This window comes from Panthera tigris, chromosome A3, assembly GCF_018350195.1.
Source record: "Panthera tigris isolate Pti1 chromosome A3, P.tigris_Pti1_mat1.1, whole genome shotgun sequence".
Lineage (NCBI taxonomy): Eukaryota > Metazoa > Chordata > Mammalia > Carnivora > Felidae > Panthera > Panthera tigris.
This window is the reverse complement of record NC_056662.1, coordinates 29,128,883-29,155,597: the sequence shown is the minus strand read 5'-3', so window position 1 is coordinate 29,155,597 and position 26,715 is coordinate 29,128,883. Positions and strand designations below refer to the sequence as shown.

The window sequence follows — 26,715 nt, the reverse complement described above, 5'->3', positions numbered from 1 at the left end:
TGTTGATATGTTAGGGTTTAAACCTACTATTTTATTTTTTGTTTTCTGTTTGTTCTGTGTTTCATTTCTGTTTTCTTGTTCCCTGCAGGTTACTTGAACATTTTTTAGGATTCCATTTTGGTTTATCTATGATGCTTTTTAGCATTATCTCTTTGTATGGCCTTTTCAGTAGTTGCTCTAAGCAAAATATTATGTAATATATTATATTATGTTATTAATATAATTAATATATTATTATTATATTAATTATTATATATTAATATAATTATAATTATATTTATATAATATATATTATATATTAATATAATTATATTATATTTATAATTAATATAATTATATTAATATATAATAATTAATATAATATAATAATTAAATATAATTTAATTATTACTGTACATTATCATATAATATAGTATGTAATGTAAGGTGTGTGTTTGTACACAACACTCATATATATACACACATATATATCATATACATATACATATATATCATATACACATATATATATCTTATCAAAGTCTATTGGAGCTGACATTTTACTAGGTAAAGTGTAAAAGTGTTACTTCCCTGTATGTTCCTTTATCCTCCCATTTATAATTGTCTTAAATATTTCTCTACATTCATTGAGAACCATATTAGATGATGTTATGATTTTTTTCTTCAACTGTCAAACATAATTTTAAATACTCAAGAGAGGAAGGGAAATCTATGACAGTTTTCAATATTTTTGCTCTTACCATGTTCTTCCTTCCTGATGTTTGAAGATTCTTTCTTTTATCATTTCCTTTTTGCTTAGAGAATTTGCTTTAGCCATTCTTTTAGGATAGTCTGCTGGTAACAGATTTTTTTTAGGTTTTCTTCACCTGAGAATGTCTTGATTTCTTTACTCTTAAAGGATATTTGGCAGAATATAGAATTCTTTTCATTTAGCACTTGAAAAATTTTTGTGCTCCCTTCCTCTGTCCTCCAGGGTTTCTAATGACAAATTTTCTGTCATTCTAATTGCTTTCCCCTTTAGGCAATGCACTGTTTCTCTCTGACTGCTTGTAAATATCCTGACTGCTTGTAAGAAGTTTGACTATGATATGTCTTGACATAGATCACTTTGGGCTTATCCTGCAGGAGGGTTTCTTTAGCTTTCTTGAATCTGTAAGTTTTGCCAAATTTGAGAAATTTGGGGGCATTGTTTGTTTGAAGACTTTTTCAGCCCCACTCTGTTTCTCCTCTTTTCTGGGACCCCTCCCACCAACCCTCTCATATTCAGGGTGAGGGATTTGGAAGAGACGCTAATGTAAGAACATTTATTATAGTCCCACATGTCCCTGAGGTTCTTTTCACGTTTTCTCCCAGACCATTTTCTCTCTATTGTTCAGATTGGGTAAATTCTCTTGTTTTACTTGCAATTTCATTGATTCTTTGCTCTCTCCGTTCTGCTGTTGGGCCCACTCGTTCGTTTTTTAAAATTTTAGTGACTGTATTTTTTGACTTCGAAAATGTTTAGTTGTGGGGCACCTGGGTGGCTCAGTCGGTTAAGCGTCTGACTTTGGCTTAGGTCGTGGTTTCACAGTTCAGGAGTTCGAGCCCCGTGTCAGGTTCTGTGCTGACAGCTCGGAGCCTGGAGCCTCCTTTGGATTCTGTGTCTCCCTCTCTCTCTGCTCCCCCTCCCCTGCTTGAGCTCTGTCTCTCAAAAATAAACAAACATTAAATAAGTAGTCTCAAAAATAAAAATTTCTAGTTGTTCTCTATATCTTCTATTTCTTAGGGTTTCCATTTCTTCGTTAGTTTCACTGCTCGGTGAAGCACTTTTGTAATGGTTTCTTAAAATCTTTGCCAGGTGATTCTAACATCTATATCATCTTGGTGTTAGAATCTTTAGTTGTCTCTTATCATTCAGCTTGAGATCTTCCTAGTTCTTGGTATGATGAGTGATTTTCAGTTGAAGCCTGGACACTTTGGATATTAAAACACTCCGGATCTTGTTGAAATCTTCTGTTTTAGCAGGCCTCCTCTGACACTGGCCCAGTGGGTGAAAGGGATGCTGTCTGGTTACTTCCAGATGGAGGTCCTTGTTCTTCCCTTGGCCTACTTTGGCACCTGGGGCTGGGTAGGACTCTTCATTACTGCTGAGTGGGAATGGGAATTCAGGTGCCCAAGCAGGTTTTACTCATAACATCCTGCCTAGGAGGGATGCCTTGTTACTATCAGGTGGTGGTGAAAGGCCAGCCTCCCCATGGACTTGCATGGACACCAGAGGGGGAGGGAGGGTTCGTTACTTCATTACTGCCCACTGGGGATGAAAGCCCCTGTTTCCTACCCAGCTTTCTCTAATACCAGCCTGGTGAGGGCATTGGGGGCACCACTTATGCCCTGTCTTGAGGTGTTCTTTGTCTGTGTTTATTCGTGTTTCTGGGTTGCTGGCTTCTCCAATATTCAGTCTAGGAAATATAGGGCAAGAAGAAAACCCCAAAACTCAATGGCCCATCAACCTTTGGTCCTGAGGTCTTTCACCAGACCGTCTTCTTCTCTCTACCTTTCTGAGCCTTCTCATGTTTGTTTTGCAGATAATGTCCAGGGTTTTAGGGAAGAATAGGGAAAAGTATGTCTACCCAATCTTCCTGGAAGTGGAATTCTTCAGATTTCTCTAAAGAAAGCAAGCAGTTTGCGTAAATTTCGAAGATATCAGTCAGGATTCTGATAAAGCAGAGGGACATACCCGATTAATTCTATAGTTTAAAGCAAACATCCCCGACTCGTGGGCTCTAGAAACGCTTTTGCCGACAGCACCGCCCATCTTGTGTTACTAATGATGCCTGTCAGCAACGTCTTCTCTGATTCGTCTTTGCTCCCCATTCTCACCTCTCAGAGGTCAGCATGGTGTCTGGCACAAAAGATGTTCAAGCTTTAAAATGCGTCCACACGATGTGCTGGACACTTAATATAAACAGTTTGAATCTGTCAGAACTCTGCAAGGCAGATGTCAATTGTCGCTCCTATTTTGTAAGCGAGGAACGGGAGGCTCAGAGGGCTTCAGGGAAGGAAATCATCCGAGTGGCACTGGACAGCCAGCCAAAGTCACCTAGATGCAGCAGAGGTGTGAACACAGCCTTGCCCCAGTTCACCTCTGTTCTTCATGCACCATCATCCTGCTTCGATTGTCACAACAACTCTGCCCGGGGTCAACCAGCAGCCCGAGTGGGCCAGAGACGGGTCCCCACACCATTGCTTCTAAAAAAAGAAGATGTAGTCTGGGAATGCTATTTGTGATGGGAGGAAATCATGGAGGACGCGAACATTCTAGAATGTTTAGTAACCCTAGACAAATGATTACAAATTAAGAGTGTAGGTGGGGCCCCTGGGTGGCTCAGTCAGTTAGGCCTCCATCCGACTTCGGCTCAGGTCATGATCCCAATGGTTCTGAGTCTGAGCCCTGCATCGGGCTCTGCACTGACAGCCTGGAACCTGCTTCCGATCCTCTGTCTCCCTCTGTCTCCCTCTCTCTCTGCCCCTCCCCCGCTTGCTCTCTCTCTCAAAAATAAAACAAATAAACAGACAAACGCAAAAGACACATTAAGAGTGTAGGTACCGGAGCCAGAATTCTTGAATTCAAATGCGGGCCAGGCCCCTTACCTCACCTCGTAAAACGTGGGCAAGTGACCTGATGGCTCTGTGTTTGCTCATCAGTAAAGCGGGGGCAATAACAATGGAGTAAAGGAGTTGTTACCAACAACTGGTTTGGTATGTAACTGGTTGTTACATACCAGCATTCAGAATAGATCTGGTACCCAGGGGGCACTCAGCAAGCGGTGGCCATATGTACAAAAAGAAAGAGTACTGAGAGATGTGTTAGACACAGCTCCGTGGACAAGAGCATCCAGTTGAGTGAGGACACCGTGCCTTGGGCATCTGAGGGGCAGTAAGTAACTCAGCCTGAATGTGGGGCGGGCGGTGGGGGCTTCCCCGCAGAGGGCACGCTTGGCCCGAGTCTTACAGGGTTGTAGGAATTAGCCAGGCGAGCCGGCAGAAAGCAAAGCTCTTCTAGGTAGAGGCCCCAGCTTGCTTGGAGACCCAGAGGCTGTCCACCTTGGACCTGACTCTGGGATAAGGAGTCTTGGGAGAGGGAAGAGGAAGGAGGGAATCGTGAAGGGAAAAGGCCAGTGTGGGTCGAGGAGACCTGCCCCGGAGACAGACGCCTGGGTCTGTTTGATTCCCCAGGCCTTAGCCGCTGGTACTGGGGGCGGGAGCTCTGCCCTCCGGCTGGAGGAGATGTCACGTGTCTCCTCTGGGCAGCCGAACAGCCCTCAAGAAATGTTCACGGTCCCCGAGACTTCAGCCTGCTGGAGATCTCATTTCCATGAGCACCTCGGTTGCTCTTTTTCCGCTGTTAATAAAAGATGTGTTCAGGTGACACCTGAGTGGGGGCGAGGTGGTGTTAGAGTGACAGATGGCTGTTCTGGGCCCCCTGACAGGAGGAAGAAGCTGGCCCTGAGGGATCAGGGAGAGGAGACCCAGAAGACAGCCCCTGTCCATGCCTGCACCTGCCACCCGAGCCGTAGCCAGCGGCCACGTGGGATGATTTCATTTAAATAAATTAAAATAGAACAAAAAATTCAGTTACTCGGTCACACTAACTGCTTTTCCAGTGGTTCCCAGCCACATAGGGCTAGCGGCGGCAGTAAGAATGTAGCTTTAGAGCATCCCCGTCATGCCCCAAAGTTCTGTTGGTCAGCACTGGCCCGGAGGCACCACAGGGAGGCATTTCTTCCCGTAGGAGCCTAGGGCACCCGGTAGTAATTTGCTTGGGTGCGTAGAGTCAGCTGGGTTTACCAGAACTCCCTCAGGGTCTGCACTGTGTGCAGCCAGCCTCTTCGCTCACCTCTTGGGGGCAAACGGGGCGTCAAAATACAGCTGCCAAATTGTTCTACATAATAAAGGGTGAGGCAGTTGGCAGACTGGAAACTCAGGTGTGACAGGAGCCAGCAAAAGTGGCTTTATGAAGAGGGAAGGACAAGGGGAGTGTTCCCCCCGCCCCCAGCCCCCGGTGGCAGAAAAACCAAGGGGGAACTTGGGGGGAAATGGTAATATTGGATGGGATTTTTTTTTTTTTTCCAGTAGAAACCAGTTAAACAGTGTGACCCCTGGCCTTATCTCAAGACTACGGCAGAGACACGAGACTCACAAAACGCTTGGTGGGCCGGCCTTTTGTGTGGAAACGGGAGAAGGGCTGAGCTGAAAACAGGAGTCAGGGGCTTGGAGAGGAGGAGGCCCGAACAACATTCATGGAGCGTCACCTCAAGCCTGGGCCTTGAGCTGTCGGGCATCTGGGACGTGAGAGTAGCTGAGACAGACACACTCCCCGTTCTCCACACGCCCAGCGTGAGTGTGCCACACACAAAGAGGTTCTGGGGCCCAAAGAACACAAAGGGCGTTCTGAAAGTGTCGAGGTGGGGAGGGTGGGGGCTGGAAAGCCGCCCAAGGGAGGCACGTCGGTGCTGGGTTGTGAGGGAGGTGTAGAAGCCGCCAGATGAGAGGAAAGGGACACGAAACAGAAAGGATGCCAGGTTGGGTGTAGGCCAGAGCGCCACGATCCTCTGTCTCTCCCGCCAGACCCTGTCAGTGCTGGCCAATGGCAGGGCATCAGTCAATAAACAGTCACTGCTCACGCCTGTCTAGGCTCTAACAACCCCCCCCCCGCCCCCGCCCCATGCGCTATGCTTGTGCTAGGGATTGAAGGGACCAAAGCAGAGTGGGAGGGTGAATCTCCCTTCCTGTCAAGGGGCGGAGAGGGAGAAGGGACTCCGGGCCCATCAGAAGGAGCTGAGCCTCTCAAACATCAAGAGGCCCCCGGCCGACCACCACCTGCTCACCTGAGCTCAGTAAGCTTCTTCGCCATGGGCCAGGGCTTGCTCCGCACGGTGGCAATGAGCTTCTTCTTGTCTTCTAGCTGCTCCAGGATTCGGGCCAGTTCCTCCTCTGACAGAGACTCCCCGACAGAGGCACCGGAGGCCAAGGAGGGCGATCTGGAGGCAGAGCCCGGGGCAGAGGAGGGGAGAGTGAGAAGTTGGTGTCTTTAGGCACCCTGCAGAATGTAGGGGAGCCCACGGGCAAGACAGGCGGGCTGTGTTCCCTGACCCTCCCAGCCCTGACCACCCCTCAGAGGCCCGCCCCTGCTCAGAAGCCCTCGGTGACTCCCAGTACCCATCAGAAGAGACTGCCACTCTGTCCTGTAGCCTAAGACACTGGGAGGGTCACCTCCCCCAACTTGATTTCTCTGCGTGCTCCTTGCCCGCCACATTCTAGCACAGTGCTGCCCAGGAGAGATACAGCCCGAGCCACACGTTGTCATTTGAAATTTTTCTTTTTTAATTAAAAAAAAATTTTTTTTAATGTTTATTTATTTTTGACAGAGAGAGAGAGAGACAGAGCATGAGCGGGGGAGGGACAGAGAGAGAGGGAGACACAGGATCCGAAGCAGGTTCCAGGCTCCCAGCTGTCAGCACAGAGCCCGACGCGGGGCTCAAACTCACAGACCGCGAGATCACGACCTGAGCCCAAGTCGGACACTCAACCGACTGAGCCACCCGGGCGCCCCTGAAATTTTTCTAGTAACCACATTAAAATGGCAAAAGGAGATGGGTAGGTTCATTTTAATAATACACGTCGTTGAATCCAACATGTCAAAAATTGTCATTCTCACCCGTAACCAATCTAAAAATTATTAATGAGGCATTTTATATTCTTGTACTGTCTTCAAAATCTGGTGTTCCTCTCACAACCCCTCTGTGTGTCGATTTAGACATTAAATTTTCAGTGAACATATTTGATCTGTATCTGGATTTCATAAGATTTGTAGTTGAAACGGTTACCCAAATGGGTAAAACCCATTTGGTTGGGTATGGTTGAAACCATACCCAAATGGTTTTAGACATACTTAAAAGTTTCCCAGCCAATGAATTACGTGGTAGAATATCATTTTCCTTTGACATTTGCATCTGCATGGACAAAAGCAGTTGGCCCATTTTTTTTTTTTAAAGGAGAAATGCATCGGCTTCAAAGTTAAGTCGATTTCAAAACTACAGCTGTCTGTCCAAGTGAAGTAAATTCACTAACTTTTGTGTCAGCTCAGTAGCATTAACACCGAATTAAAATGAAATTAAGTGAGGGGTGCCTGGATGGCTCAGTCAGTTAAGCAAACTCTTGGTTTCAGCTCAGCTCATGATCTCACGGTTCGTGAGATCGAGCCCCAAGTTGGGCTCCGTGCTGGCATGCGGAGTCTGCTTGGGATTCTCTCTCTCTCTCTCTCTCTCTCTCTCTCTCTCTCTCTCTCTCTCTCTCTCTTTGCCCTTTCCCTGCTCGCGCTCTCTCTCTCTCAAAATAAAAAATAAATAAATAAACTTAAAGAATAAAGTGAAGTTAAATTAGAAATTCAGCTCCTTGGTCACACTGGCCACATTTCAAGGGCTCAGCATATGGCTGGTGGCCGTCGTACTGGATGGCACGGGGGAGGGGACTTGCATCCAGAAACCTTCTCCCTGTGTAAGGAGCCTCAACATCTCACAGCCAAGACCATGTGTGTTCGGCTGCCACAAAATTAAAAAAAAAAACACTTTTTAAAAATGTTTTACTTATTTTTGAGAGAGAGACAGAGTGCAAGAGGGGGAGAGAGAGGGAGACACAGAATCCAAAGCAGGCCCCAGGCTCCCAGCTGTCAGCACAGAGCCTGACGCGGGGCTCGAACTCATGAACCACAAGATCATGACCTGAGCCGAAGTTGGACGCTCAACCAACTGAGCCACCTGGGCATCCCCAGCTGCTGCAACATTTTAGTTGTTGTGTGTGTTCCTCACAGTGTCCTTTGCTTGCGGAAAAAAACTCTGAGCGGGACAGCTGCCCATGGGGTGAGGGAGTGGCTGAAGGCCAGGCCCAGGCAGCCTTCTCAGCCACTTCCATAAATGTAAATACAGGATGTGGGCTTGGGTCCCTGCAGGTTTTAGAGAACAATTTGCAGCAGCCCCCATGAGTTTTAATTTCTGAGGAACTCAAAGAACGGAGGAGACCTCATGGGCCAGAGGAGAGAAGAGGGGTCCAGCACCTCGCTGGACAGCCGAGGGCACAGGGGTGTCTTGCCATGCCTCATGCACATCCCATGACAGCTTCCTTTGAGTCTCGCCTCAGGGGTCCTTCGGTCTGGGGGTGCAGGGCACTCAGGATTTGCTTCAATTCCCCGTGTGCTTCAGGGACTGGCCGAAATGCTTACCTTCTCGATGGAGAAACCCGGATGCCCCAGGGCCCCATGGAAAAGGCATTTCATCAAACCCTTTCTTGAGTGCATATTGCTTTCCGCCTTGTCTTATGATGACTGATGCCCATGTCCTATCTTATCTACTAGACCGTCAGCGTCTGGGGAACACGACTGAGTCTTTTCCGTCTCTCTCTGCCCTGCTGTGGCACTCAGCTGAGAATGGCACCCCTCGCTTTGCCTCTGCCGTCCAGACACCTGCGGTCTGCTTGGGGTGGGGCAGCCTCCCTCTAACACTCAGGACACTTCAGGGCTTGATCAACATGCATTCAAGTTCTCTTTAAGTTGCTACGGGCACCATGCACTCTTTACCCCTTTAGCTTATGTCCAAGGACAATCAGGCAGGAGACAAAAGCCCTAACCAAGCCGGAGATGACCGGCATGGGTGACAGAAGAAATCAGTGGCCCTTTTGAGGGCCTCAGTTCCCTCTGTAAAGGCAGGGAGGGGTGGTGGAACACCCTATTGAGGGGGTTAGACCCCGGTGGAAAGGAACATCGCTTTCACCCCGGCCCTGCTTCCTTCCTCTGTTTCAAAAGCCTCTGCAGCCATTATCAACAGGGATTCTTAAAACATCCCGGGAAGTGAGGAAAGCTAAAAAGGGGTGGGGAGTGCAAAGAGAAGGAGATGTCCCATCAAAATTGGCAGCAAAGAATGGAACCCAAATCCTGACTTGCTGACTCCTGAAGCTGGCTCTGTCTGTGAACCCACATGTGCCAGCGCTAATGGAACAAAGGAAAAAAATAAACCCCCCACATCCTAGGTTTCAGGGCTGGTGGAATCCTCGAGGGTCCTTTAAATCAACGCCACCTTTCACAGAAGAGGACACAGGTCTAGACTGGGGAAATGGCGTGCTTAAGTCCTACGATGACTCCTAAATCCAGTTTTGTTCTTTTCTCTCAGTTCCTCTTCAAGAGCTGCGGTGAGCCACCAGCTGAAATTTAGGAGACTTGGGATCTGGTCCCACCCCGCTGCCATGTCACCTCCCACTCAGTACGTCCACTTGCACCTGCCGGACATGAGGCACTGCGGTTGAGATCACCCAGTGTCCCCTCCGCCTAGCGTGGCCAAGACCCTCTTCCCATTTCTGCCCCAGATGGGGAGAGCAGGGTGGTGGAAAAGGGGGGGACAAACAGAAGCAGGAGATTGGAGGGGTCACCTATACCAGGGGAGGGGACATCAACCCTTTGTCAAGGGAGGGAGAAGGGCCAAAGGAGAGGAGGGCACTGATCATAAACGCACCTGGATCAGAATTACAACATACCTGTGCTTTTTCAGTCGCTTCCAAGTCTCCTCCTTCCTCGGTGCCTCCTTTTCCTTCCTTGAGGGTGCTCTCTGCTCCTTGAGGGAAGTCCTCCCATCCTTCTTCCTCTTCTCTGTGCAGGTCCTCTCTGCGGAGCTCCGCCCCCGTTCCCCCAGCTCTTCTCGGTGTCTCCTGCGCTCTGCCTGCTTCCTCCGGGGGGACCCCGGCCCTGGGCTGCCCCCGACCCGTTCCTTCTGGCCAGGCTGGGCTCCGCGCCTGCCCGCGGCACCCTCGGCTCTGGGAGCCCGCTTCTTTGAGGGTCTCCTCCCGGACCTGTCACCTGCAGGGGCAGGAATTGGGCAGTTCTGGCCTCACCCGCCTCCACCCCAGGAAAGTGCCCCCAGCTGTGAGACACCAGATGCCCAAGATACTTCCTGGAGCTTGTTGGCTCCAAAGGCCACCTCTTTCGGAGCCCCTGGTCTGGGATGAGAATTAATGTCTCCCTCTTCTGACCGGTTGGCACTCCCACGCTCTTGCCTAAACCTCAGGTAGAGGGGGGGCCACCTGGGTGGCTTAGTCGGTTGAGTGACCGACTCTTGGTTTTGGCTCAGGTCGTGATCTTACCGTTCGTGGGTTTGAACCCCACGTCGGGCTCTGCACGGACAGTGTGGAGCCTGCTTGGGCTTCTCTCTCCCTCTCTCTGCCCCTCCCCCACTCATGTGCACGTTCTCACGCTCTCTCTCAAAAAATAAGTAAACATTACAAAAAAAAATAAAGCTCGGTTAGAGATTTAGGCACATGCCTTTCCTCTTTGTGGGTGTGCAGCTCTTTGGGGTCAGAGCGGAGTCATCTCCTGACCCCCAGGGCCAGGCCAAGCCCCCGTCACTGTTTGGCAAGGCTCTGTCTGGACCACTGACAGGCTCTTTTCTCCAGGGGCTGCTGTCTCACGGGACCTCGCCTGTGAGTGTGTGTATCAACCATGACTTTGTAGCACTGGCAAACGGCCTGGTTGAACAGAATCTACAGTATGAAATTTCCTCAACAGTTTGCCCAACAGCTATGCTAAGTACAACTATTCACAAAGTTACGAATTACATGCGGGCAAGGTTATCATGAAGTTCTGGTATGAATAACCAACCTCTTCGTCACTTACTAGCTGGGTGTCTTTGAGCAAGTCACTTGACCTCTCTGAGCTCCCGTCTGCCATGGGGATGTTCATACTTTCTCCATCAGCTTGTTAATGAACACAGAACAGTGACTGACATCTGAGAATGGATGGGACTCCCCTGATACTTTTAATCCAGAAATAAAGTATTAAAAAAATGTTTTTAAATGTTTGTTTATTTTTGAGAGAGATTGAGAGCATGAGCGGGGGAAGTGCAGAGAGAGAGGGAGACAGGATTGGAAGCAGGCTTCAGGCTCTGTGTTGACAGATAGCCGGATGCGGGGCTCGAACTCATGAACTGAGGTCGAGATCATGACCTGATGAAGTTGGAGGTTTAACCGACTGAGCACCCAGGTGCCCCAGAAATAAGATATTTTTTACTTCTAGAAAGAACACAGGTTACGAGCTACGCTGGTTTGCATGAAAAGATCATGTCTATCATTTATTATCTCTGTGGCCACAAATAAATTACTTTTCTGCACCTCAGTTTCCTCATCTGTAAAATGGCTCTAGTAACCCTTATTTCCTTATGTGGTTGGGAGGTTAATTAAAAGCACGAGTAGGGGCGCCTGGGTGGCTCGGTTGGTTAAGCGTCCGACTTTGGCTCAGGTCATGATCTCACGGTTCATGAGTTCGAGCCCCGTGTCGGGCTCTGTGCTGACAGCTCAGAGCCTGGAGCCTGCTTCAGATTCTGTGTCTCGCCCTCTCTCTGCCCCTCCCTCGCTCATACTCTATCTCTGTCTCTCTCTCAAAGACAAATCAACATTAAAAAAATAAAAATGAAAAGCAGGAGTAAAAAGTCTGGCCCATGGGGTGTATTCAACGAAGGCCCCTTCCCCTCTTGTCTCCAGCCTGCCTCCCACTTTTGCACCCTGAGGCCCTGCCTCTGAGTGGGCAGTGCCTGGAAACTCTTCTGCAGGGCACTTGGTCTCATTGTCCACAGGAGCCACCATCCAGGCTTTTGTGTCATGGCCAGGCAGATTTCCCCAGCTGCACTGCAAGAGCCCCAACTTTGGGCAGAGCAGAGTAGAAGTTCATCACCTGCCATTCCCAGCAGCAGTCATGGAGGCTGGGATGTGGACTCTCAGCTTCCCAAATTCTCACCTCTACCCTACTCCTTATGCAGTCTCTCAAGTCTGTGCATGCAATGCGGTGGCCACAGAGAGCTTTCCTAGCTGCTTCCCTGCCCCTAGAGACTTTCCGTTCTGAGAAGCAGGCCACCCTGTCAAACAGCAACCAGAACTAGTTTGTGGTAGGTGGGGCTGGATTTGGGCAGACGGAGTTGGGGATTCAGAGTCTGGCTGTCTGGGTCTGAAGTCTGGTTCTGATGGTTATTATCTGGGTACCACTGGGCAGGTTGCTTTTTCTTTCTGAGTCAGCTTCCTTGTGGGTACTCTGGTAAGTGCTGCCCCTGGTCAACCCAGATCCCATTACCGGGCCACTGCATCATCCCCTGGTTCCTGGGCAGGGTGGCTGTAACAGCTCACAGGCTCTCCCTTCTCCAGGGAGCCTTTGGTTGATGGGAGCCATCTTGCCGGGAAATGCCCAGATGTTTACATCCCTTTCCTCTCCTTGAGTCAGCCCATGGCCAATTACTAACTGATACAGAGGTACAAAAGTCCAGTCTTCTGCCTCAAGGCTGAGCAAATCTGTGGCTCATTCATACTCCAGAGCTTCCTGTGGGATCATAGGATGGTTAGAGTCCATCTGAGCATACATCCTTGCTCGATTCCTTCCCTTGCCCTGTCCTACTTCCCTCACTCCTTGTCTCTTGACAGCCGTCCTCGATAAATCACATGCCCACGAATCCCCATATCGGGCTCTGCTTCCAGGGAACCTGATCGATCTATAGGCACCTACCTCAAAGTGTGGTCGGGAAATCCAACCGAGATAGTATCAGTGCAAGTGTGATGTAAGCTGGAGTTAGATTTAGTGAGTGCAATTTGCATTGAGGTTCAGAGAGAAACTACTCAAAGTTCTCTTTTTGGGTTTCAAACCAGGATATCGGTGGCATATTCAGATGGGCAATGTGCCTGCCTGCTTGGCTACAGGCTACAGCAGCAAATGAGATTGACAAGATTCTGTCCCTCAACACATTTTGAGTTAGTGGAAGAGACAGCGTGATCAGTGCTATGATTCAAGAAGCACAGGGGTGGGCTTCACCCAGACTTAACGAAGGCCTTTCGAAGGAGGAAACTGATAAGCTGAGATCTAAGATCTTATTCTTAACTGATCCAACAGATAAGAGTTTGTTTGACATAATAATAGCAAAATATATTGGATGACTATAGCGTATGGATAAGTGAAATGACTGACAGTGGTGTTAAGGGGACAGGAAGGAGGAACTGGAAATACTCTGTTATAAGGAACCTGCACCACCCATAAAGTGGTATAATGTTATTTGAAAGTGGACTCGTGTTAATTATAAATGGATATTGCAAGCTCTAGCGAAACTCCTAAAAAAAGTACAACTGATATGCTAAAAAGGGAGAGAAACTGGAATCATAGGACATGCTCAGTCAAAACCACAAAATGTAAAGGAAGAGTGGAAGACAAAAATAGGAACAAAAAACAAGGGCAATGAATAGAAAACAGCAACAAATATGGCAAATATTAATCTAACTATATCAATAATCACTTTAACAACAATGGTCTAAATATACCAATTAGAGAAAGAGGTTGTCAGAGCCGATATTGGGAAAGACAAGAAACCCATTTTAAATATAAAGACAAATACAGATTACAAGTTAAAGGATGGAAAAAAATATACCATGCTAATGCGAACCAAAAGAAAGCTAGAGTAACTGTACTAATTCCAGACAAAGCAGATTTCAGAACAGGGAAAATTATCAGGCAAAAAGTAGGGCATTACATAAGGCTAAAGAGATCAGTTTTCCAAGAAGACATAACAATCCTTAACATGTATGCGCCTAACAACACAACACCAAAAGCTGATAGAACTGCAAGGAGAAACAGGCGAATCCACAATTACAGTTGGGGAGTCCAGCCCCTCTGTCAGTAATCAACAGACCCAGCAGGCACAAAGTCAGTAAGGACATAGTCGAACTGAACAACACCATCAATCAACTGGATCTAATTGAAGTTTATAGAATACTTAATCCGACAACAGCAGAATACACATTCTTCTTGAGCTCACATGGAACAATTCATGAAGATAGATTACACTCTGGCCCGTAAAACAAATGAGTAGCCAGATATGGTTGCTAAGGCACCATGATCTTATCTTAAGTGTTCAAATCTGACAACTGTTGATTTCTTTTTTCTAAGATTGAGTCCTAAGTGTAAAATGAAGAAAAATAACTTTCAGAATATCTTTTGTTATCTAAAACTATCTTTGAGATTTCTCAGAAGGTCCCTGGAAAATCACAAAGACTTATTCTTCCACTTTATGACAAAGAGAGGGGCCAGAAACAATTAGGATTATTTGATATGTTACTGTTGGAGTTTCATGGGAAGAGTTGTCAAATCAGAGGAGACGCTTAGCCTTTCCTAGGTTAAATTGGGATAGGTCAAATGTTTAAATATTTCAGCAACTGTATGCCCTATGGGCAGTTCTGAGAGGTTTGCTGCATGCCCTTGCTGTCCATGACTTATTTCCATTAATCAGAGTCCTGCGGGTGATTTGCCTGATGTTAGGCAACAGTATAATAATCAGTCCCAACTCACTTATCATTTAAAATGTTTATTTGATAACAATATTCTTTAATTTGAATCTGGCATCTTTTAGGCCAGTGCTTTACAACTGGAGATGCACATCAGATTTACCTATAGAGTTTTATTAAAATACACATGCTGGGGCGCCTGGTGGTTCAATAGGTTAAGTGTCGACCTCTTGATTCTGGCACACAGTTGTGAGATCAAGCCCTGCATCAGTCTCTGCACTGGCTGTGGAGCCTGCTTAAGATTCTCTGTCTCCTAAAAAAAAAAAAAAAAAAAAAAAAGATTCTCTTTCCCTCTCCCTTTGCCTCTCCAGTGCACATGTGCATGTGCTCTCTCTCTCTCTCAAAAACAAAACAAAACAAAATCCACATAAGCTTAGGACCTACTCTGGACTGAATGAATCTCTTTACATAATATTCTTTTTAAAAAATGTTTATTTATTTATTTTGAGAGAGAGAGAGAGAACACATGTACATGAGCTGGTGAAGGGCAAAGAGAGAGAGAGAGAGAGAGAGAAAGAGAGAGAGAGACAGAGAATCCCAAGCAGGCTCTGTTCTGACAGTCCTGTGTGGGACTTGATCTTACCAAGCATGAGGTCATGACCTGAGCCAAAATCAAGAGTCAGACACTTAACCAACAGAGCCACCCAGGCGCCCCTCTTTACATAATTTTCTTGATCTATTTTTCTTATCTGATTGATATGTTCTTGTTATATTATGTATATGTTTTTATCTAATTATACATTATATCTCAAGATATTTTTTCTCTATAAAGATTATGTTTAACCAACTTTATAAGTCAGATATAATGTTCCCTGTCTATACAAAAACATGCCTACTCATTATAAACGTTTTGCCCAAAACTTTTAGATTGCCCTATTATGTTTGTTTTGCATCCCATAGAAACAACCAAATTTCCTGGCCAGTTTCATTATTGCTATGAAATATTTCACTTTTGTAAGTTATTAGTAATAAGCTAACCATAGCCATTTTAAGTCTCTGTCACCTACAGATACTACTTGTTTTACCCTGAAACTTCTTTGAAATCTCAGCTGTAGTCTAGAGTTTTTGTCGTTAATCAAAGGACTGTCTCAGAACCCCAACCGGAAGGATTCTAGCAGGTATTGTTAACAACTAGCACAGTAGTGAAACTCTCAAGGGGTCGATTCTTGGATTCATGTCTTTTGACTGAAGAGACATCACCATCTTCAAATTACTGGAAGACCATCGCTACTGGTGGCCTCAAGCTGAGGGTGCTTAGAAGTCCTCTTGAAGCAGACAGTCTTTGGATATAGACAGTTGTGCCCAAGATCCATGGAACAAGACCATAGATTGTCACTCTGTAACCTGTATTCCCCTGTTTTCTACTCTTTAACCTAAATTCCATCCTGCACTAACGTAAAGCTGTATTTAGTTGTGTTACTAATAAAGCCCTGTTTGCTTCCTTAATCACTCCTTGGTATGAATCCAATACCCAGTTACCATTCACCCATGAACTACCTAAAGTGCATATTTCCCTTGGGAACCACTCAGCTGTCTTTGGTCCCAATTCTATGTAATAAATCAGTTGGTTTTCTGGCAAACTGGACTCAACCATTGCGTGATGTTTTAGATGGTAAATTCCACAATAGGCCAAGTGGCCGGAAATCCAAAACCCCTATCACATTCTAGGAGGGCCTTGACTCTGTTGAAACAATAGTGTCACTGACCTAAAACTTAGAAGGAGATCAGGGGACAGGTGGTGTGTATTTTTGGAGACTGTCTCGCTTTCGCAGATCAACAAAACACGTTACTTTTCCTTTAGACCCACCTAATAACCTCGATACTACGACATTCACTCCTGATACCAATCTATTTTTGATGAACGGTGTCAAAACTTTACAGCATTATTTCACAATCCCATAGTAGTATTTTGGCCCAAACCAGATCATTATGTGGCCCCCAGTGACTGGTATTGGATCTGGTACAGAAGCCTACTATTACCCTCAAATCAGACAGGAACTTGTTACTTAGGTAAACTAATACCTATTCTCAGGATTGCTTCTGACATCACCCAGGATCCATTTTGGCCCAGTAGTTTGCCCTCTAGGAAAACAAGATTAGTAAACAGTTTCATTGAAGAAAGAAAACTTGGGCCTTAATTCCAGAACTGAAACTCCTACTTATTCTAGGGGTATTGTGAAATTCAGGACTTTCATTTCCATACTTTAGAAGAAGTCTGGATGGTAAAATGAAACTTACGTGCTATTATTGAGAGAATAAAAGGTGGTTAGATAATCCACCAAGAATCCATCTCCTGAGAGGTTTATGACATTGGACGAGAGATGATTTATATCAGACCTGCTTCAGATATATTTTGGCCTTTCGAGGGTAATGTGCAATGTTCAGGGGAGGAATGTTATACTTGCATTCCTGAAGACCTCTCAGAGATCTTTAACATGACTAAAAAGATCCAAGAAATAAACAAAGATATCAGGAAGCGGGGAACTTTGATCCCATATTTGGTTCCATGGACTTTTCCAATTGTGCGTGAGATTTGTTATTTTATTTAGTCTGGGCATTCTTGGCTCCTGGCTGAAAAGTGAACTATGCAAACTCTGGCCATAATCCTTCTCTTTGTATTTGTCTGTGTACCGGTGTTCAGATGTGTGATCTCCAGAGTTTTAAATGCTGTTGCATACCTGCTATGCATCAAATGATTCAGCAAAAGGTCATGCAGAAGAAAGAACTGGAAAACCTGACACACAGGTTGAAACAACTATCCCCAGAAACTGGGAGGTTGAAACAACTATCCACAGGTGATTGACATGCAATTATGATACCTCAAACAGTGGTGAAGATCTGGATTGATGTTCTCAGATATTGATGGTCTGACCTTCAGTTTGGGCTGAATAATGACCACAAGGACCCACTGAGAACAGAAACCATCTATCCCACACTCCGCCCAGACACAGAGAACCCAAAACTACACCTTAGGGTCCTCAGTAAGATGATTTTGTGTTATACCTCTGTCTTCATTAGCATGACTTTATTTTTTTCCAAGAGTCTCCTCCCCCAGGCAAATGGCTTGATTGGTCATTGCAGGATTTTCCCAAAGACTCATCAACTCTTCAATGGAAAGCATCACCAAAAATTTGCACCCAAAGATTCTTTGAATGCTTTGCCTCAAAATCCTGACCTTGCCATTTATTGTTGACTCTTGTATTAGAATTCTCATCCAATTCCAATCTAGCCCCCACTTTGAAAGTCCTGCCTGAAATCAAACTTTCAATTTTCGGTAAATTCTGACCTTCCCTTCCCTTTCCTGAGGCCCTCCAAAGCTTTTCTCGCTATAAGCAATAAAGCAGCTTTATCTTATCAATAGGTTGTGTTGGTGATATTTAGGAAGCCGGTTTTTGACAACAAGTTAGATAAACACATTTTGTTTTTAGAAAGAAGGAATAAATATGGTGGGCCAAAAAAAAAAAAAAAAAGTCATGGAAATAAAGAGAGAGAGAGAGAGTGATAAAGTATAACTGGGATGATTGGAAATACTTAGCAAAGAACTGATGTTCACTCTGATTCTGGAAGAATGAACAAGATTTTGCCAAGAGAAGAAGGGGAGAAGGGAGTGGCGGTGCTAGCAAGGTGGGGGGATTCTAGGCAGAGGAAACAGGGAATGGAGGGGCTCCATTGGAAATGCCAAGAGGTCTGATGCATGGGTGAGCAAGGCAGGGCAGAGTCTGGGCTATAATCTGGTTGCTGGGGTGGGGAGTTCCCACAGGGGAGGTTGCCCAGAGAGCTGTACCCATGGGGCAGCTGGGTTGAAATCTGGAGGGTGAGGGTGTGATACTGGAGCCTGTTTTGCAGGATGTGGTCTGCATCAGAGAATGTTGCTAGAAGCACTGATGAAACTGTTGTGGGGTTGGGACACCGGGTCCCGGTCACTGCAGGGCAGGCCCCATGAGCATGTTCGCTGTGAAGGCAAGAAAAGGCACCGAGCAAGGGTCTGACTCCACCATTAACAATCTTTGGGACTCGGTTTCTCATTGTTGCGATTATGGCACGAGGTAACTGGTGTCAGCTCATTGAAAAGCAATGAGCGTTGTTTCTAGATGCAAAGACAGGTGATCATATGTGTGGCCGGATAGGTTTTCTTGGTTCCCTCCTGCCCTGATCTCTTTCTTCTCTGACTCCCCTCCTATGGGAAAAGGGGTTCGGTCAGAAAATGTGAACGCAAGATTATTTAAGTGTAATGGTAACTCATCCAAATTAGGAAGCAGGTCAGTATCAGCCAGTGAGAGATGGGTTTGTCCTGTAGATGTTCTTCCGCATGGCTCTGGAAGGTTTCGGCCCCCATCATGGGGGGGGGGGGCGGGTAGAGCCAGAAACTAAGCCACCCTGTCCAAAGACCAGGAGCGAGTGTGAGAAAGTGTGTGTTACTGCAGCTGTGACCCTTTAGAAGAGTTCTAGAACTGAGCTATGCTCTCAGAGAGGACAGAAGAGCAGAGAGTGTGTGCATCAGGTCTCCTGGGTCCCATCCGACACCAGCTGCATGTTGCTTGAAAGAACTGGGTAAAAATGTCGATACACGTCTGCATCTTCTTCTGAGCTCTGTGTGTCCTCAATCAGCTAACAAATGGTTTTCTTTCTGGTAATGAGCTATACCAAGCATTTTTTCAAACGCTATGGATGAAAGTCGAGGGTTCATGCATTTTTTACAGGCTGTGACTCCTGTTGTAATGTTATTTCCCAACTGAACGAAATCCATACGGAATGTGGAAAGCAAGCCAGAATTTGCTCCTCAATCTTCCCCAAGCCTTTTCTACTTTTTTAGTTTTTCTTTACAGCCAGTGTTCCGTGGACTCCACACAATGAATAATTTAGGAGCCAGAAAAGCAGCTGCTACCTTAGGAAGACCTCCAAGCCCCAGCATGTACTCCCTCACTCGTAACAGGCCTCCTCGGGCGCATGGACCTGATCCAAAGTGAAAATTGGCTGAGGAGAAGCTGGAAGGCCCAGCAGGGTCTGGCTCACCCTCCAGCTAGGTGATTTTCACCGTTAAATACGTTTACCGAAGGATCTGGAAGGTAGGAGAGTTCTGACCCTCCTCTTCGACTAACGGAATGACAGATTGTCATTATTTTGAGAAAATAGCTTTGTATTCTCAGACATTTCCCCCCCTCAACATCCTAGAAGCTGAAGGAATAGGCTATCAGGTCCCGTCAGAGGTGACTCCAGAGGAGATTTAAAATGAAAATCTTTATGTAATCGGGCTTCAGTTAACCTAATGGATTCCCAATATTTAACTTTGCTGTATTCCTTAACCATCTGGACCCCTGAAATGAAAATTCATTTCCTCTTTTTTATGGGAGAAGGGTGCATGGCAAGGGGGGGGGGCGGTGAGTGGCATATTTCAGTAGGAAAATGTTTGTGTTTTAGGCAAAATGACTTTCCATCTCAGTCCTGCTTGAGGGCCATGTGCCCACCCATGACACCAAGGCCAGCCCCCTCAGCTGGGGCAGAGGGGAGCCAGGCTGGGTGCAGGAGGGACATGGGCAAGGAGAATGGGATGTGGAGAAACAGATCTGTGCATCCTACACCTAGACAACCGTCACCAAGAGAGCTGACCCTCCTGTGGGGAAGGGGTTTCTCATCCAGCCACACGCAGGCACAATTTCTAACGCTTGTCCCCATGTCTGGAGGGAAATAATGACTGGATGGTGGGTGGGGTAGGGAGGACAGACAGTGGCCAAGGGGCAGCTCTGGAGCTCTGGGGGCAGAAAGGAGGGCTGAGATGCCAGTGGTGGTGCCCTGGCCCCTCCCTCCTGCCCAGGGTCCTGGCTTTTGCACAAGCCTTGCTCTTGGGTTCTTCCCCTCCCCCCCACACCCCCCGACTTGTCATGACGGGACTTGGGCCCCTGGCTGTGGGGAAGCAGAGGGTGACAAGAGGGAAGGGCTTGGCAAAGGAGACAGACGAGGTGGATGCTGGCGAGTTCGTCGGAGCCAGTCCAGTGTGCCTGGGTGGGGGCCCAGACGAGTCCCTCCCCCTCAGAACTGGCTGGCGGAATCTCTTTCACCCTCACCCCGGAAGTCCATCCTTTTCCTGCAATTCTGCTTCCTCGCTTATCGGGGGGATTCAAGAAAGAGAAAATGGCATCATAACATCCACAACACGTCTCATGACCCGAAGCATAGGATGCCTGACCTGTGAGTATGGCCTCTGCCCTCCTCATGGCCTCGAAGGGTCCTCTCTCCTGCCGATGGCTTCCTCCGGCTCCTCCTGGAGCAGGTGACCCCACTTTGGGTACAGCCTTCCCTGGCTCACAGAAGAGCTGTGGCCGCATTCCTGATGGGAAGGTGGCCTAACCCCACTACCGCTGGTACTTTGTGGAGGTGACAAGCGTGCTGTCTGGAGTCAGGCGGCCCGGGTGTGAGTCCTGGCTCCACGACCAACCCGCTGCCTGGACGGCACTTCCCTGCTAAATGGTCACTGCTTCCTGAGGCTCGACTCAGTGTCCCTAACTCTGGGCTGCGGGCAGGGCCTCTCTGCGCAGCATCCCGTCCCTTCCCCAATGAAAGCACCTGCCTCCCCACCCCCCCCACCCCCGCCCCGCCCCCAGGGGTCCTTACAAGGGAGGGGGGGAGGGGAGGGGAGGGTGGAAGAGAACGCTAGGTGGCGGCCAGACCAGGAACGCATCACCCCATCTCACATACACCCCAACTCAGGCATCACCCCACCTCACCTGTGCCTGGAGAGCCGCTCCTCACCTGTCCTCTCACCCCACTGCCTGCTGGAAGAGATGAAGCATGACAGATGGCCGACCTCTGGGCGTCCCCCTCCCTGGATCACCCCCATTCTGCTGTGGGGGAGCCCTCAGCCGGTCCCCACTGCCCCAGATGACGACCTGGCCCCGATAATTTTACTAACAAGCATCCCCAGTCCTGACATATCTCTGACACCCTGGAGCGGACACGAGGTCAGAACATCCCCGCATTCCCCATCCACCCCGCCCCAGACAGACAGACGGACAGATAGAGAAGTTTGCTGAGGGGATTGCTGAGGAAAGGTGATTCTAACCAAGAGAGCAGCAGACTGAGACCCCTGCTGGGATCTCAGGGTTCTGCCAACACCAGCACCGTGCGGGGAACTTTACATGTGCCCTTGGCAGTCCCTTCGATGGTCCTGCCTGGGAGCAAGTTGCCTTCGTCCATCTCATGGGTGAGGCTGGGAGAGGCTGGATATCCAGATTGGGGCCATTCAGCAGGCAAGTGGCAGACCCTGGGCTCAAGCCCGGTCCCTGTGCCTCAAGAGACCCCCTTTGCTCCCCTGGTTTGCTGCTGCTCCGGAACGCGGTGGGTGGGCCCTTCAGAGCTGGGGACCACTCACCTTCCTCCCCCAGGCTCTTTGGCTGGCGGCTCATGGTCAGAGGAGCACCTCAGCCCCCGCGCTGGCTCACACCGATGGCTGGCCCACGTGCACCTTCATTCAGCCTGGGGCGCTCTCCTGCCCCCATGGTGGCCGGGCTTCCTTTCTGGGCCCTGATGGCAGCCGGGGCCCCTTGGCTTGTTCGAGATTGAACTGGAGGTGGGTGAAGGTCGGGAGAGAGGTGAGGAAGGAGGCGGGGAGTTCCCAGCCCTTCAATCCGGCCACACACTCCTCCGCTCAGGTTTCCCAGCAGAGGGGCAGTGTGGCCTCACGTTTCAGGCATCACTTACACACGGAGGGGCCCTGGAGGGGCCAGGAGCTGCCAGCTCACCTCCCAGCTCTGACGCCACCTGCACTCTGGCCACGGGGGATGTGAAGAGCATCCCAGGGCCCTTTCCCTCTACCCGGACTCCCTAATTGGGACAAGGCACCAGGAAAGTTGTGGGATGTTGGTGAAAATTATCACCAGGCCTTCTGTTTAAAACGCAGGTTCCCTGGGGCGCCGGGGTGGCTCAGTCGGTTAAGCGTCCGACTTCGGCTCAGGTGATGATCTCGCGGTCCGTGAGTTCAAGCCCCGCGTCGGGCTCTGTGCTGACAGCTCGGAGCCTGGAGCCTGTTTCAGATTCTGTGTCTCCTTCTCTCTGAGCCTCCCCCGTTCATGCTCTGTCTCTCTCTGTCTCAAAAATAAATAGAGGTTAAAATGCAGATTCCCAGGACTGACACTGGGCATTAGAATCAGTAGGTCGGGGCAGCGCCCAAGGAATCTACTCTCTGAATCCTGATGCCGAGTCCCCGGGCCCCTCTGATGAACAATTCCCGCTCCTGCCACCTGTCACTTGCTCGGCCACTCTTCCCACTGTTGCCCGCCTTGCAAAAGGGCACATCTGGCTGCTTTGCAAACCAGAGGTTCAGAATTGATCCTCTGGCAGGCAGCCACAGGCCCTAGGGTGTTGGGTTCTTAACCTGGGATCCCCGGGAGCAGAAAAGGGGGGAAACATAACAATTTCATTTTTCCTTGTCTTCAACTGAAATTCAGCATTTCCCTCAAAAACGCGTGAGTTTTGTCCCCCCAGTGGAAGTCATAGACATTTTCTCAGCACGTTAAGCTGCGTGTGTGTGTGTGGGGGGAATCTCAAAGTTCCATGTATGCCTATCACTACTTCGAAATTAGGACAATTATAATCCTGTTGCTAGACCTTGTTATTTACTTATTAGGAGGGCCTGTCGCCTGGCCACCTTGGTGAAGGGAAGGGCCAAAGAACCATCGCGTGAAGGAGCATCTGAAACGCACACGCTTCAGCTCAGGCTTTAAATCTTTCTCTTTGTCACCTGGCCTCTCCCCAGCCCCAGGATTCCAGGACAGTGAGGGGACTCTTGTACTCTCTGGCCTCCACACTGCAGCCCCAGGGCCCTGGAGTGACTACAGCCAGCCTCTCTCCCAGCCAGGCAATCCCTGTGGCTGAGGGAGCTCCCAGCTTGCCTGCCTGCCTCTCCTAATGAGTGAGGACCCTCTCAGCCCTTCCTGGTTCTCTGGGGTCTGAGGGGGAAAGGCTTTCTACATTACCTTCACTCCTGCAGGGGAATTCCCTCGCGTTCCAGCACCTGGCCTGTCTACACCAGGGAACACATCACTTCTCTGTTTCCCCCAGAGAATGCCGAGCAGGCACCAGGGCTAGACCCAGTTCTAGGCACGGGGGGATGATCAGTGAATAAAGCGGAGACCCCTACCCTCGAGGGGCCGTCTCTGCCGTCCCAGGTGGGCGGGTGAGGCCTTGGCATCTGAAGGGGGAAGCTGGGAATTCAGAAATTCTCACAACAAAACCTATGACAACTATTGTTACGGAATTCCAGGTCCAGGTTTGGGAGTCACACCGAACACGGAGTATTTTGCTTTATTCGTGGCACACCACGTAAATATCAGTTCCGGGGCTTGCTGAGGTAAACACACGTGCAGGTGTCACTCAGCCCTGAGGAAGGGAGCAAGGTCACTCTGTCCTCATCTCCAAAGGGTCCACCCACAGCAGCAGGGGACGGGGAAAGCCAACAGAGTTTGTGAGGCCCAGGGACCTGGGGTTGAGCTACTTGCTCAAGGGGTGACAAAAAGAGATGACATTAACATTTTATAACTCTAGGTGGGGAGGAGCCAAGATGGCGGAACAGCATGGAAGTTTTTTGTGCCTCTCGCGCCCATGAAATCCAGCCAGAGCAACACTAAACCATCCCACACACCTAGAAAACTGATTGGAGGATTAACGCAACAATCTGCACAAACTGAACCACAGAATTCAGCAGGTACGGCGCGGAGAGGTGAACTTGGGGAGCTAGAAGGCGCAGGAAGGGAGGTGCTTTTGCGGGCGGAGAGAGGACGGAGACTGGGGGCGGGGGAGAATACGGGAAAAGCACCTCTCCCCAAAAGCAAGAAAGTGGAAAGTTGGAAACAGCCGCAGGGACTAAACTGAAAACGGAGAAAGGAGAAAGGAGAGGGTTTAAATTCCATTAAGACTGTAAACAAGGGGAGCTCAAAGACTGCAACTCCGCAGCTCCATACCTGGCAGTGCTCTGGTGGGAAAAGTGAATCCCCAGCAGCAGAGTGGGGTCCGGGAGGCTCTCGGGCCACACGGGGAAAAGCGGTTCCACTGCTGGAAGGACATTTGATAGACACTGTGGAAGCCACCTGGTCCCAGCAGACCCCAGAAAACGGCCACATTCGCTGGTGCTGGAACAAGGTTGTTAAGGGTGAAGCCTGGTGCCAGATGTGTGTTGTGATTTTCCATAATCCCCGAAAAGCTGCTGCTACACTATCTCGCAAACTTTTTCTGGGGCGGGCTGGCACCTGGCTGTCGACTCGGGGCACCAGCAGCAGCAGGATCCAGCAAGCATTCCTGGTGCAGCTGACATTCGGCCATTGTTCAGTGAGACCCTCCCACAGAGGGGCGGAACGGGTCAAAGCCACAGTCCGTCGGAAGTGAGGGGCCGGGGAAAACAGCCGCATCTGAGAAAAAACTCGGGAGAGAGGTACTGCCTGGGGTCTGGTCACGGAGAGTGAAGGAGCAGGTAGGGGATGAGAGCTGAGAATGGAGGACGGGTGCGCCATTGGTGATCCAGGAGGACACACCAGGTAGCTGGGTGGCGCCATTTTCACCACTCCCGCGCATGCGCATACGCACCTACGAGTGCCACAACACTCCACCCCAGTATGCTAGCAGCGCCATCTAGTGGAGATCGGAGCCATTACACTGAGCCACTCCCAACTGGGCCAACCTCGTTCTTCAAGAACACAAGTCACACTGCCGGCTTAGTTTATGGACTATAAAGCACTTCATAGTCTGACTTCTAGGGGAAAACGAAGTAATTTCAGTCCTACTTCAATATGTTAGCAGGTCTATCTATTCAATTTTCTTTCTTTCTTTTCTCCTTTACACTTCTTTTCTTGAATATAGAAAGAGAAAAAATGCATTTTTATTTTCAATTTTTATTAAAAATATATTTTTTAAATTTTATTACTATATTTTTTACTCTCGTGTAAATTTTTTCAAATTCTATTTTACTTCCATCATCTCATTTTAGTCTACTTCAGTGTATTCACCTTTTCAAATTTTCAAACGATTTCCTTTTTTTCTTTTTCTTTTTTTCTCTTTTTCGTTTCTTTTCTTTTTCTTGAATGCAGAAAGTGAAAAACTTCATTTTTACTTTCAATTTCTATTAAAATATTTTTCTTTAATTTTATTACTATATTTTTGGCTTTTATGTAAGTTTTTTTCCAAATTCTATTTTACTTCCATCATTTTATTTAGTCTACTACAGTGTATTCGCTTTTTTCCTTTTTTTCTCTTTTTTGTTTCTTTTCTTTTTCTTGAATACAGAAAAAGAAAAAATTCATTTTTATTTTTAATTTTTATTAAAATATTTTTCTTTAACTTTTTCTACTATATTCTTTACTATTGTGTATATTTTTTCAAATTCTATTTTACTCCCATCATCTCATTTTAGTCTACTTCTGTGTATTCATTTTTTCAAATTCTCAACCAATTGCCTTTTTTTCTTGCCCCCCCCCTTTTTTCCTCTAATATGTCAAACCACTTTCAACACCCAGACTAAAACACATCTAGGATCTAGCATCATTTATTTGATTTGTGTGTGTGTGTAATTTTTTAATTTTAATATTTTTTAATTTTAATTTTTTTAATTTCAATTTTTCTACCTCATTAATTCCTTTTCTCCCTTCAAAGTAACAAAATGAAGGAATTCACCCTAAAAGAAAGAACACAAGGAAATGACAGCCAGGGCTATAACCAACACAGATACAAGCAAGATGTCTGAACCAGAATTTAGAATCACGATAATAAGAATACGAGCTGGAGTCAGAAATAGATTAGAATCCCTTCCTGCAGAGATAAAAGAAGTAAAAAATAGAATGAAATTAAAAATGCTATAACTGAGCTGCAATCACGGATGGATGCGGGGGTGGCAAAGGATGGACAAAGCAGAACAGAAAATCAGCAATATAGAGGACAAACTTACAGAGAATAATGAAGCAAAAAAAAAAAAAAAAGAGGGGGATTAAGGTAAAAGAGCACAATTTAAGAATTAGAGAAATCAGTGACTCATTAAAAAGGAACAACATCAGAACCATAGGGGTCCCAGAAGAGGAAGAGAGAGAAATAGGGGTAGAAGGGTTATGTGAGCAAATCATAGTGGAAAACTTTCTTAACCTGGGGAAAGACACAGACATCAAAATCCAGGAAGCACAGAGAACCCCCATTAGATTCAACAAAAACCGACCATCAACAAGGCATATCATAGTCAAATTCACAAAATACTCAGGCAAGGAGAGAATCATGAAAGCAGCAAGGGAAAAAAAGTCCCTGACCTACAAGGGAAGACAGATCAGGTTTGCAGCAGACCTATCCACAGAAACTTGG

At 47.6% G+C, this 26,715-nt stretch overlaps 1 protein-coding gene across 1 annotated transcript in view; it reads right to left on the bottom strand.

Annotated features, from left to right (window-relative positions):
* The window catches only part of TMC2 (transmembrane channel like 2), a 68,117-nt gene extending 46,057 nt beyond the window's left edge, over nt 1–22,060 (bottom strand). Inside the window, exons 1-4 of the mRNA XM_042980765.1 lie at nt 21,755–22,060; nt 21,111–21,158; nt 9,562–9,880; nt 5,868–6,020 (exon numbers count right to left, since the gene is read on the bottom strand). Of these exons, the coding sequence (XP_042836699.1) occupies nt 5,868–6,020; nt 9,562–9,880; nt 21,111–21,158; nt 21,755–21,788 (554 nt within the window). The 5' untranslated portion in view covers nt 21,789–22,060. The remainder of the gene's footprint in view (nt 1–5,867; nt 6,021–9,561; nt 9,881–21,110; nt 21,159–21,754) is intronic.
* Nucleotides 22,061–26,715: the final 4,655 nt, after the last annotated feature.